Source organism: Panthera tigris, chromosome E3 (genome assembly GCF_018350195.1).
Source record: "Panthera tigris isolate Pti1 chromosome E3, P.tigris_Pti1_mat1.1, whole genome shotgun sequence".
Classification (NCBI taxonomy): Eukaryota; Metazoa; Chordata; class Mammalia; order Carnivora; family Felidae; genus Panthera; species Panthera tigris.
The window spans coordinates 7,804,018-7,817,317 of NC_056675.1; the positions used below are offsets into that span (position 1 = coordinate 7,804,018).

At 54.0% G+C, this 13,300-nt stretch overlaps 1 protein-coding gene across 5 annotated transcripts in view; it reads left to right on the forward strand.

Moving 5' to 3' along the window:
- ZAN (zonadhesin) overlaps positions 1-12,007 on the forward strand; it is a 37,769-nt gene extending 25,762 nt beyond the window's left edge. For 4 of the 5 annotated variants that reach the window (XM_042971681.1, XM_042971682.1, XM_042971685.1 and 1 more), the window contains 13 exons: positions 194-489; positions 5,208-5,422; positions 5,853-5,994; positions 6,370-6,617; positions 7,055-7,184; positions 7,373-7,547; positions 7,847-8,020; positions 8,304-8,443; positions 8,900-9,099; positions 9,195-9,333; positions 9,902-10,042; positions 11,589-11,691; positions 11,785-12,007. In XM_042971681.1, coding sequence (XP_042827615.1) covers positions 194-489; positions 5,208-5,422; positions 5,853-5,994; positions 6,370-6,617; positions 7,055-7,184; positions 7,373-7,547; positions 7,847-8,020; positions 8,304-8,443; positions 8,900-9,099; positions 9,195-9,333; positions 9,902-10,042; positions 11,589-11,691; positions 11,785-11,833 — 2,152 coding nt within the window. In that variant the 3' untranslated portion in view covers positions 11,834-12,007. The remainder of the gene's footprint in view (positions 1-193; positions 490-5,207; positions 5,423-5,852; positions 5,995-6,369; positions 6,618-7,054; positions 7,185-7,372; positions 7,548-7,846; positions 8,021-8,303; positions 8,444-8,899; positions 9,100-9,194; positions 9,334-9,901; positions 10,043-11,588; positions 11,692-11,784) is intronic. The other variant, XM_042971683.1, reaches the window with a different exon arrangement.
- The last annotated feature ends 1,293 nt before the right edge of the window (positions 12,008-13,300 follow it).

The following is a 13,300-nucleotide window of genomic DNA, read 5'->3' on the forward strand; positions in this document are numbered from 1 at the left end:
GGGACACATGAGCCTTCCTTTCTTCGCTTCAGAGTGTGGGCAGGGACTGAGGCTTCCGGAAGGTAGCCGGAGCTTGGACCAGCTTCCTGGTGAAGACAAGACAAGGGGGTCTTCTGAGTCACTTGGGAGGGCCAAGCCATTTTCATAGGTGGGACAGTGGCTGTCCCTGTGATGACCCTTTTCTCCTCTGCAGTTGCCAAAAAGAGAGCCAGGAGACCCAAGCAATACAGCTGGAGAATCTAAATATAGGCTGCAGGAGAGATGACCTACTGAGAGCCCAGGAACAATGCCAGGCAGCCTTTCAGACTCCGGCCTGGACTGAGTGTGCCACCTACGTGTTCCTCAAGCCCTTCCTGCTCAAGTGTATCCACAACCTCTGTCAGTTTGGAGGCCTACGCCATGCCCTCTGTGGATCTCTGGAAAACTTCGCAGCCGCCTGCCGGGCCCGGGGGCTCCAGCCCCCAATCTGGAGAAACAGCAGTTTCTGCCGTGAGTGTCCCCTACGGTCACCCCGGAGCACTCCCACACCTCCTTTCCATCTGCGTGTCCCTTAAAGCTCCCTGTCTTCCTTTTGGGCCGTGCCCGACCTGCATCTGACCTCGTTGTTCAGCTGTGGCTCCTTTGCAACAAGGTCTTAGCCAATGCCCCTATGACGGGGACAGCACACACGGACCTTGCTTTTCCACACCCCTCCTTTCCTTTATCCACACCGCTCCCTGAACCTGGAAAGTTCCAGGTTTTAACACCGGGGTCCAGGTCAAGTTTGACGGCAAAGATTCTTCTCGCCTCCTGGCAGACTCCTAGGCATCCTTCTGTAGTTCCTAACATTATTTTCTTCAAATTAGAATTCACATACCATAATAGTCACCACTTTAAAAATACAATTCGTTGTTTTCTAGGATATTTACAAGCTCTGCAACCATCATCACTATATAATTCCAGAACCTTTTAAACTTTAAGACAGTGGTTAGTGTGTTTTTAGGATGTGACGCATTCACATGGTTCAGGAACTTTTAATGCATTAAAAGATTGCCTGGGGCGTCTGGGTAGCTCAGCCAGAAGTGCCTGCGGCTCTTGATGTCAGGTCATGAGTTCAAGCCCCATGTTCGGGGTGTGGAAATTACTAAAAGAATAAAAAAAAAAAAAAGATTGCCAGTGAAGAGTCTCCCTCCCCCCTGACCCCGGGTCACAGCCTGACCTTATCAGCATCCGAGTATTTTTCCAAAGATCTTTTACTTATGCCCATAGAAACAAACGCAAATTAATTTTCCTTATTTTTTAAATTTTTATTTGTTTTAAAAATAGCATACAAGATCCAGTAGATTGCATTTTATTTTTTTTAACTTTATTTTTTATTTTTTAAAATTTACATCCAAGTTAGGTAGCATATAGTGAAGCAATGATTTCAGGAGTAGATTCCTTAGTGCCCCTTACCCATTTAGCCCCTCCCCCTCCCCCCACTCCCTCCAGCAACCCTCAGTTTGTTCTCCATTTTTATGAGTCTCTTCTGTTTTGTCCCCCTCCCTGTTTTTATATTATTTTTGTTTCCCTTCCCTTATGTTCATCTGTTTTGTCTCTTAAAGTCCTCATATGAGTGAAGTTATATGATTTTTGCCTTTCTCTGACTGACTGATTTCACTTAGCATAATATCCTCCAGTTCCATCCGCGTAGTTGCAAATGGCAAGATTTCATTCTTTTTGATTGCCGAGTAATACTCCATTGTATATATAGACCACATTTGTCTTTTTTTTTTTAACGTTTATTCATTTTTGAGACAGAGAGAGACAGAACATGAACGGGGGAGGGGCAGAGAGAGAGGGAGACACAGAATCGGAAGCAGGCTCCAGGCTCTGAGCCATCAGCCCAGAGCCCGATGCGGGGCTCGAACTCACAGACTGCGAGATCGTGATCTGAGCTGAAGTCGGTCGCCCAACCTACTGAGCCACCCAGGCGCCCCTAGACCACATTTTCTTTATGCATTCATCCATTGATGGACATTTGGGCTCTTTCCATATTTTGGCTATTGTTGATAGTGCTGCTATAAACATGGGGGTGCATGTGTCCCTTCGAAACAGCCGGTAGATTGCATTTTATCTTTCTTGCTTGATAATCTAGCTTGGAGATCCTTTCACATCAGATCAGCTAAGGAGTGCCCTCATTCTCTTTTGCAGCTCTGTGATATCCCATTATTACATCATAATTCATTTGTCATAATTTTTATCTGTTTATTTGTTCAGAGAGCATTGCGCAAGTTGGGGAGAGGGGCAGAGGGAGAGAGAGAATCTTTTTATTTATTTATTTAAAAATGTTTTTAATGTTTTTATTTATTTTTGAGACAGAGACAGAGCATGAGCAGGGGAGGGGCAGAGAGAGAGGGAGACACAGAATCGGAAGCAGGCTCCAGGCTCTGAGCTGTCAGCACTGAGCCCAACGTGGGGCTCAAACTCACAGACTGTGAGATCATGACTTGAAGTCGGACACTTAACTGATTGAGCCACCCAGGCACCCCAGGAGAGAGAGAATCTTAAGTAGACTCCCCACTGCTCAATCCCACGACCCTGGGATCATGACCTGAGCCGAAATCAAGAGTTAGACTCTCAAATGACTGAGCCAGCCAGGAGCCTCTGTCATAATTTTTTTAAATGTTTATTTATTTTTGAAAGAGAGAGAGGGAGAGAGAGAGAGAGAGAGAGAGAGAGAGAGAGAACATGAATGGGGGAAGGACAGAGAGAGAGGGAGGGAGAGAATCCCAAGTAGGCTCCACACCATCAGTGCAGAGCCCGCCACGGGGCTCAAACCCACGAACTGTGAGATCATGACCCGAGCTGAAGTCAAGAGCCGGACGCCTAACTGACTGAGCACCGTCCCCCCCCCCGCCCAGGCGCCCTGTGTCATATATTTTTTTTAAGATTTTATTTTCAAGTCATCTCTACACCCAATGTGGGGCTCGAACTCAAAACCCTGAGATCAAGAGTTGCCTGCTCCACAGACAGAGCCCGCCAGGCGCCCCTTGTTTGTCCTACTTTACTTAACTAGTCTCCTGTTGGCAGACTTTCTCGTTGTCTCCAATTGTTACTGCAGACAGCGCTGCAGTTATGATTTTGTATGTACGCGTCTGTCCGTAGGATAAACTGCTGGGGGTGGAATGCTGGATGAAGGACTGTGTGCATTCGTTCTTCTGAGGAATGCTGCCAGTTGGCTTTCCACAGCGGGTGAGGAGTTTACGTTCCTACCAGCAACACGGGAGAGTGCCCGATTCCCCACAGCCTCGCCAACACAGAGCATTGTCACACTTTCGGACCTTTGCCAATCTGATACGTGAAAAATACAGAGTCTTAATTTGCATTTTTCCGATGAGTGAGGTTATGCATTCTTCCACGTGTTTGGGAGTTGTTTGAATTTCCTTTGCTGAGAACTTTGTCTTCATATCCCTTCACCATTTTTTTTTCCACTGGCTCGTTGGCTTTTGTCAAACTATCTTATGGAGGTCCTTTATCTATCACAGAGAGTAAGTAGCCCTTTATTAGTGCTATGAGTTACAAACATTTTTCCGGTTCTTTTTTTTTTCTTTGACTTTTTTTGTCAGGCAAATAAAAGAGATACATGTATGTGGGGTAGCATATGGTAGTCTTTGTTCTGTGGCTTCTGCATTTGGAGCCATAGTTACAAATGCCTTACAGCTCCAGAGTTAAAAAAGAATTTGCTCATGGGCGCCTGGGTGGCTCAGTCAGTTAAGCGACTGACTTTGGCTCAGGTCATGATCCCAAAGTTTTTGTGGGTTCGAGCCTCCCATCGGGCTCTGTGCTGATCATGGGAGCTTGATAGGGATTCTCCCTCTCTGTCCCTCTTCCCCTCCCCTACTTATGCTCTCCTTCTCTCTCTCAAAACAAATAAACAAACTTAAAAAAATTCATTAAAAAAAATGTGCTCATGTTTTGCTTCAGCATTTAAAGTTTATTTATTTTGAGAGAGAGAGGGAAAGTGCAAGCAGGGAAGGGACAGAGAGAGGGAGAGACAGAATCGCAATCAGGCTCCACACTGTCGGTCAGAGCCCGACCCGGGGCTCGAACCCACGAACCATGAGATCATGACCTGAGTCAGGAGTGGGACGTTCAACTGACTGAACCACCCGGGTGCCCCTGCTTCAGCATTTTTATGATTTCTTTCTATTTTTTTAAGTAAGCTCTACACCCAATGTAGGGCTACCGACCAAGCCAGCCCAATGGTTTCTTTTTTTATATTACATGTTTGATCCACAGGAATTTTTATTCTGGTACACAGTACGAGATGTGAATCACATTTGTTTTTATTTTTTCCCCTAGCATCTTAAATGACCTGTCTCTTTTTCCCACTACCTGAGATGCCATGATTTATTCTATACTAAATTCCTATATGTATCTGGTCCCTATGGGGTCTTCTTTGTCCTTTCACTGCTGTGTCTTCACTTACTAGTAACCCAGTGTTGTGATCACTGAGAGTTTAAATTGTGTTTTAATTTCTGGTAGGGACATTCACTACTCACTGCTCTTTCTTTTCTCTCATTTTTTTAAGTTTTCTTGGCTTTTCTGGTTTGTTCATATCTTCCTCTCCACTTTAATACCTTCTTGCCCTATTAAAAAAAAAACAAAACAGGGGTACCTGGGTGGCTCAGTTGGTTAAGCGTCTGACTTGGTTTCAGCTCATGTCACGATCTCAGTTTCCTGCGTTCCCTGTGTGGGGCTCTGTGCTGACAGCACGGAACCTGCTTGGGATTCTCTCTCTCTCCCTTTCTTTCTCTGCCCCTCCCTCATCCAGGCTGTCTCTGTCTCTCTCAGAATAAATAAATGGACTCAAGACAACAACAACAATGCAAAATCACGCTGGCGTGTTCTATTGGGGTCATGTGAAATGTATAAATTAACTTAGGGACAACTGACTCCTTTATGTTATAGATTCTTGCTATCCGTGAACATTTCCATTTGATCACAGGTACTTTGCTTAAAGGGCTCTATTTCTCTCCTGCAGCAGAGCGAACACCTCCCTGCTCCTGTTGCACACGCACACTTGTCACACACTTACTGACCACACACATCAAAGCCGCTGGGCTGCTGGCTGACCTCTGTCTCCCACACTGAATTGGTGGAAGGGCCGTTTTTACTCCTTTCTTTCCTTGGGGCCTGGCACAGAGCCCACGCTCAATAAATGTTTCCCCCCCCCCCTCTCCCAGCTCTGGAATGCCCCATCCACACCCAGTATTCGTCCTGCGTTCCCTCCTGCTTACCTTCCTGCGTGGACCCATCAGGCCAGTGCAGTGACACCCAAGTCCCCACCATCTGCAAGGAGGGCTGCATTTGTCAGTCCGGCTTCGTGCTCAGTGGGAAAGAGTGTGTACCCAGGAGTCAGTGTGGTGGCTGCACAGACGACTATGGCAGCTCCTTCCCTGTGAGTGGGGACAGGAAGTAGCGGTGGGGACAACACCTGGAAGCTGGCATTTTCTCCTTTCCTGGGTCTCTTTGAGCCTGGGGACAGAACAGGGTGGTGTCCAGCCAGGGCTGGGCTGGGGGGGGGGCGGCGGTGGGCATGGTTTGGGTTTTGGATCTGAGGAATCCAAACAGCCGGGATGGGGCGTGGCCTTGGTTTGAATCCTATGGGTACCACTCATGAGTCAGAGGACCTCCTTGACCTCAGTGTCCTCATCTGGAAGATGGGTCCAGTAGTACTTCCTGAACAACGTATGTAAGACACCAAGCACGATGCCTCTAGGAGGTGGTGCCATAACTGCCTCTGGCCTGGGCCAAGTAAGCCATTCAGACTGTGGGCCTAGGCTGGCCCTTCCCTCCTCACGCCCTGGTTCTTCCCGTGGCTTCTCTAGGAGGGTAAGACCTGGATCACCATTCGCTGCACCAGAAGGTGTGCCTGCACTTTGGGAACCGTCCACTGCCAGCAGTTCAGCTGCCCCTCTGGCTCCCATTGTGAGCCCCAATCTGACGGCACAGGCACCTGTGACGTTAACAGTAAGAGGGGCAACTGGGGAGGTGGAGCAAGAGGTGGGGCCAGAAGGGGCTCAGGCTGGGAAAGTCTGGAGAGGGAAGGGGGCCCGGCACGGGCAGGGGGTGGGCCTGCGGCCTCATTTGGGCTCTCACCTGCTCCGTGGCCTAGCCGTGGCCGCCCCTGGGATTTGCTCTATTAAGTGCAAACAGAGGGGACGGGACCGAGAGATCTCTCAGGTTTTGTAATGGGGGCTGGGAAAGGAAGAAGGTTGAAGGTCAAGTATCTAGGGAGCTGGGGGCTCGGAGGGAGGGTGACGAGAGACATCAGGGCCTTAGAAGGATTCTGAGCGTTGTTCTATCCGGGAAGGGTCCCTTCTGAGTGTCTGTCCTCCTTGGCAGCATCAGAACAATGCTCAGTTTACGGGGACCCCCATTACCGCACGTTTGATGGCCTCAGCTACCTCTTCCGGGGCCGCATGACTTACACTCTGATAAAGACGGTGGACGCGCTCCCCACTGGGGTGGCGCCTCTGATCGTCGAGGGGCGCAACAAAGTGTATTTGCCCTGGAGCCCCGTCTACCTGCACGAAATCATCGTGGTGATCTATGGCTACACAGTCCAGCTCCGGGCTCAACTGGAGCTCGTGGTAAGAGCCAGGCCGGGCCCGGTGGGTGTCGGGAGGTGGCCTGGGCCTTGGGAGGCCACCGAAAACAGGCGAAGCCAGGGCTCCGTGTTCTCTGGGAAGTTCCCGGCCTGGGCTGGGCTGCCTGGTTATGGAAGTCGGAATCAGTGCCACACTCCCCTCATGGGATGAGGCAGAGGAGGGCAGCGGGACTGAGCCAGAGGTTGGAGACAGGGAGAAAGGGAAGGAGAGAACGTGCGGCGTGAAGGTGGAGCCAGGCTGAAGTAGGACCGGGGGCGTCTGCTCTGCCAAGGAAGAGACGCGGGGGAGCAAACCCTACCGGGGTGTCTCCTTCCATGGAATGACGGCACGGAGATGCCGAGCAGTGCAGAGAGGCAGAGGAGAGGCAGCGGAGGGTCGGGTTGACTCCGGACCACGTGGCTCCCGTCTGTCTTCTCCAGGTCAACAACCAGAAGGTGGACATCCCCTACCAGCCCGATGACCGTCTGCGGGTTAACCTGCGAGGCCACCGCCTGTTTCTGATCACTGACTTCGAGATGCTTGTCAGCTTCGACGGAGGCAAAAATGCAGGTACCTGAGAGCGGGGATGGGAGAGCAGGATGGACGTTTCCGGGAGGGGGCCAGGAAAACCACGTGGTCCCTGGGCCGTGGTGAGGAGGCCCCTGCCCTGGGAGTGGGCCCTGAGCGCCTGGGGAGGAGCCTGGAGGGGCAGAGAGGAGGTGGGGAGCGCTGCTTTCGAACACCCCTTCCTCCCGCAGTGATCACGCTGCCCAACAAGTACAAGGGGCTCGTGTGTGGCCTGTGCGGTAACTTTGACGGGAACAAGAGGAATGACTTCGTGCTGCCCAATGGCACCATCACCCAAGACCTGATCCGCTTTGGCAACAGTTGGGAGGTACACAGGATCAGTGGCGGCCTCGCCCGCTTCGCAAGGTGAGAGGGCTGGGCTTCTGAGTGGCCGCAAGGTGACCGGCCCTGGGGGGGTGAGCATCAGCCCGGTATCTGTCCACACCCCACTCACCCCGTATCCTCAGCAGAGGAGGACGCCCGAGGCCGAGAGCCCAGACACACTTGCCTGATCTCGTTCTGTCCCTGCCTCTCAGACCGACTGTGGGCACACCGGCCCTACAGATCCCAGGCTGTGCCCATGCCTCCCCACACTTCCTCCCCAGTTCCAGAGTTCACCGTCCTCATGGGCCTCACCTGGCGCTCCCTGGGTCTCTGCCCCCCAGGGCCCTACCGGAGGAGGAAGAGGAGGAAGGGGAGGAGTCAGGCTCCGACACTTCGGAATGCACCCCGGAGCGGCTGGCGCTCATCAACAGCACCCAGGCGTGTAGGGTGCTGGTGGACCCCCAGGGCCCCTTTGCTGCCTGTCACCAGACTGTGGCCCCCGAGCCCTTCCAGGAGTGAGTCGAGGGCCCAGACCACATGGGAGTGGCCTTTGTCCGGGTCCTGCTGCCGGTTCTGTGATCCGAGCTCTGTTTGGCTCTGCTTTCTCTCTGTGGCTTCAGTTCCTTGTGATACACACCCCCCCCACACACACACACACTCACACTCATACACACGCTCACACACACACACACACACACTGCCTAATATCTTTCTGCTGGGGCTTCCGGGTCCTCCTCTGCAGGGCTGGGTCTCTGCCTCCCCGTCTCTGACAGCCCCCAACTGTCCTGCTACCCCCAGGCACTGTGTGTTTGATCTGTGTACCGCCCGGACCCCCAAAGAGCAGGAGGAACTTCGCTGCCAGGTCCTCAGCGGCTACGCCATCATCTGCCAGGAGGCGGGAGCCACCCCGGCCGGCTGGCGGGACCTCACCGGCTGTGGTGAGGCCCTGACCTTCCCCAGCAGCTGGTCCCCCGACCTTCTTGGCCACTTCTGCCCCCTGCTCGGCTCCGAGCCCCCACTCTTGCTCCTCTTGGGTTGCCCGCCCCGCTTCCCCTATCCCTCCCTGGACTCACCACATCCGAGTCCTCCCGACCCAGCCTCCCTCTCGGCCCCACCCAGGAGGCTGCACCCCACCCACCCGTGTCAGCCCATCCCGCTCCTTCTCGCTCCTTCTCGCCTCCGCCCAGCTTTGCTCCTCCACTTCCTTAGCACGCTTTAATGTCACAGGCAGAAGGACACGCAGAGCCGGCCCCCTCTTCTGGCTTCCCGGCCTTTACCAAGCTCTGGGTTCTGTTGGATGACCTTGTTCCCCCCTCCAGCTTCCGGCCCCACGTTCCCCGTATCTGTGGGGTCAGCCCGGCCTGGCCACCACCTCACTATGACTTTCCCGTCAGCCTTGGCGTGTCCGGCCAACACCGTCTATCAGAGCTGTATGACACCCTGCCCAGCCTCCTGTGCCAACCTGGCAGCCCCTAGGGACTGCAAGGGACCCTGTGTGGAAGGCTGTGCCAGCCTCCCAGGCTACATCTACAGTGGTGCCCGGAGCCTCCCCGTGGCCCACTGTGGCTGCACCAGCAATGGCATCTACTACCAGGTCCGGGCTGGGAGTGGAGGGCCCTGTGGGGGCAGGAGAGCCCGACAAGGGGGGAAAACCAGACCTTCTCCTCCCGGCCCTTCTCCCCTCTGCAGCGGGGTGACAGCTTTGTGACCGAGGATTGCTCTCAGCGCTGCACCTGCGCCAGCTCGGGGGTGCTGCTGTGTGAGCCCCTCCGCTGTCGTGCCGGGGAGATCTGCACCCTGGGGAACCTCACTCGTGGCTGCTTCCGAGGTGAGCCTAGACCTCCCCTTGGCTTCAAGCTGCCCCCTTGTGGGGGGGCGGGGAAGAGCGGGACGGAGGATCGTCCCTCTCAGTCTTCGATGTCAGGAAGCTGGCTGTCATCCCACTCTCTCCTTTTTTGGGAGGGGCAGAGAGAAAGAATCTGCGTGCAGTGAGTGCCTGCCATCTGCCAGGCACTGTGCTGGGGCCTTGTCCCGGCATTAGCTTTCCGTGATCTTCAGTCCTTACCCCACATCCCCACTATAGGTAAAGAAAGTGGAGTTCAGAGAGGGTGAGCACTTTCTCCAGAGCCCAGGGCTAGTGAGTGTAGAGCCCAGTTTGAAAGGCAGGCTGGTGTATATGTTAACTAACTTGGATTTAAATAAAAATAATCAAAAAAGTGTTAAAACTCAGGGGAAAAAAAAAAAAAAGCAAGCAAGCAACAAGCCAGGCTGGCGGACCCCTGCCCAGCTTCTTCCAGCCTCTGTTTCCCTCTCTGGGGTCCCAGCCCCAGGCCCCTCTCCCTGGCTGTGGGTGTCCTCTTAGAACCACCCGCCCGTCACCCCGCTTGTCCTCACAGAAAGCCCATGTCTACGGAACCCCTGTCAAAATGATGGACGGTGCCAGGAGCAGGGAACCCACTTCACCTGTGAGTGTGAACTCGGTTACGGGGGGCACCTCTGCACAGAGCCCCAGGATGTGCCACCCCCTGGAGAACCAGGTGAGAACTTCATCCCAGACCCTGTATCCTCACCGCCCCTTCCCCACCACCAGTTGCTACAGCATTATTCCATGTACATAATGTGAACATATAATGCATACCTATTACAGAGCTATGATGGGTAATAGATTCTTAACATAACACACATTATAGAAAACATAATAATATGCTCCCTAGAGATGAGCAGAGCAAGGAGTTTCAAAGAATCCGAGTCCCTGTGCCCATCCCCTACCGACATACAGTAGCCCCCCACTAATCTGTGGGGTGTACTTTCCAAGACCCCCATCCAAACCCAGGTGGATGCCCAAAACCACAGACAGCCCCGGACCCCATCTGGTTTTTCCTGTACGTGCAGACGTATGATGAAGTTTTGTTTACCAGTTAGGCGCAATAAGAGATTAACAACAACCGAATAGAACAACCAGAGCAATTACGATAATAAAAGTCATGTGAATGTGGTCTCTCTCTCAAACCGATTGTACTGTCCTCCCCTTCTTGTGATGATGGGAGAGAAGATGACGAGGGAGGTGCATGATGTAGGCGTTGTGATGTAGTGTCAGGCTGTTGACCTTCTGACGCTACTGGACCATCTGCTTCTGGACTGCGGGTGACTGTGGGTGACCAAGTGTGGAAAGCGAAACCCCAGACTACGAGGGGGACCCGCTGTCCTCTGGGATCTTCTCTCGGAACCCCGGTCCCTTCTCTGGTCTCCTTGCCTCACTCCTGCTCTTCCTGTCCCGTCTCGGATCCGTCTGAGCCTCTCCAGTACCTTTGACCCTTTCTCCCCATCCAAAACTCGAATTCCCTTGGGCTTCTGAGCCTGTGGTTCTCTGACTTTATCCCACCTCTCACCCAGGGTGGGGTGGGTGGGGGTGGCTTTTTCTACATGTTCATTTCAGGACTTCCCCCCCCACCCCCCACTCCTGGCAGCCCAGAGATTTGGATTCAGTAGGTCTGGAGGGGGCCCAGAAATCTGCATTTTTAATAAGCTCCTGGGTGACTAGTAGAAGTGATTCCGGGGGCGCCTGGGTGACTCAGTCGGTTGAGCGTCCAACTTTGGCTCAGGTCATGATCTCACAGTTCATGGATTCGAGCCCCGCGTCGGCCTCTGTGCTGACAGCTCGGAGCCCGGAGCCTGCTTTGGATTCTGTGTCTCTCTGCCCCTCTCTGCCCCTCTCCCCCACTTGCACTCTATCTCTCTCTCTGTCTCAAAAATAAATAAATATTAACAAAACATTTTAGAAGTGATTCCAGGGCTGCTCGTTGAGAAGCACTGGCCACAATGATACCCTGGACTCTAGGGGACCAGCTGGACAAACACCCCCCTTAACAAGGCTGATGGGAGTTGAGTGTCCAGAAACACAAAGGGACCCTGGGTGTGTGGTGCCGAGGCCTTGGAGTAAAAGCCTTCTGGAGGGAGAACTAGTCACACCCAGGGACTCAGGGGTTATAGTCCTTTCCGGTGGCAACTTAGGATGGAAGGGGAGTGTCTCCTCCCCCACGCCTTCCGATCCCATGTGCCTCCGTTCTGTCCCCCGCACCCCAGAAGCATCCAGCTTTGTGGCCATCCTGTTGGGGATGCTCGTGCCTGTGGTGGTCATAGTGCCGGCAGTGACCTGGGAATGTGTTTCCAGGAAGAGGAGGAGGAGGTGAGTTCTGGGAAAGGGGATGAGCAGGGGTGGGTGGGGATGAGTCCACAGGGGAGTGGGCACTGACCCTCCTCTCTTCCCCTCCACTCCCAGGGAGAAAACGCAGAGCCAGAACAGAGAACAGGCTGGCCGATGCTGGTGAGAACCATCCCGGCCCCACAAAACCTTGGCGACTGGGAGCCGAGTCTGCCTCTAACGCGGGGTTTTCTCGCTTTCTCCTCAGATTTCCTTCCAGAGCATGCCCTTAGAGTCCCTCAGTTTTGAGTTGCCCTCAAAAAAGGAGAGAGAAAATTAAAATTTATTTTTGAAATGTGAATTTCCACATGACTGTGGTGGAGGAAGGGATCTGTGAAGTGGGTCTTGGGGGGGGGGGGTGAAATAGGAGGGAGGGACACCGGTGTGCAGGGCTGGGGGGTGGCCAGCGCTGGGTGCTCTGCAAAATGTCCAGAGGGGAGGCGGACCGAGGTCTGACTGTCCCTTGGACAGAGCCGCTTGGCGGTGGGGTGTCCAGCCCTCTGGCTTCTGGGAAATGGGAGAAAAGCCTGCACTTCCCCAGTCTTCCCAGGAACCCAGGTGATCCCGAGGAGGCTGACATTTCCCATGAGGAGATTAAACACGGGGTGGAGGCTAAGGATGGGGAATGTGGCTTTTTTGTCTGTAATCCTCCGGGGAGGCCCCTCGCTTCTGCGCACATCCATTTCCCAGGAGGGCCTAGGGGTTACTATGGCAACTGCTGGTGAGGTCTAGGGGCTGAGGAGTTCGGAGCCCCATCCCAGCAGCGGAGGCCAGCTCTCCTCAGCCTGAACCCAAAGGGCTCACATTCTGACCCCTCCCCCAGGGTCTCGGGCCTCCCGACGGGCAGGTCACTGGTTGGGGATGGGGCCTGGAACATCTTGCTTGGGCGCCAAGAGGGAAAGGAAGGCTGCCAATTGGGGTGGGGAGGCCAGGACGTAAGACCCCAAGGGACAGGGGATGCCAGAGCAGGCAGGACACTGGGTTCTACAAAGGAACCCTTCCTCTGTGCTTATTTTCTGAGAGGACCCTTGCAGCCACCCTCGTGTAAGGAATGGAGATCCCACCTGGTTGGGGAAGGGCCCGGGGAGGGAGGGATGGCCCCTGACCCGGCTGGCTAGGGGGAGCAGCTCCCACTCGAGCTGGGCATGGCAGGGGTGCTCAGGGGGTTCCGCGAGTGAGCTGGCTGCGCTTTGGCTCGGGCATCACGGGGTTCCCTGCTGCACACCCCGCCCCCACCCGAACTCCCTTCACCGCATCTTTGACCTTTTGCCTGTTTTTCGTCTGTGCCCTGTCCCCTTGACCTCTGCCCCTCCCCTCAACAACTAAGGCCACCTTATCTAGCCCGGATGTCTGGTTGGGAGGGGAAAGGGATGGCCTGGGCTGGCATCCTCCCAGATAGACCACGTCCTTCTGGACCCACGCGCCCTCCATCCTTAGCAGGATGGAGTCCCTCCCATACCTCTTGAGTGTACAAAACAGGAGTGATGGGTCATCGAGGGAGTGGACAGAGGATTCCAGAGCATTAGGGATGCTAGAAGACGCTGGGACAGGTAGGAAATCACAGATGGGATCGCCACCTGAGGCCACCTGGGCA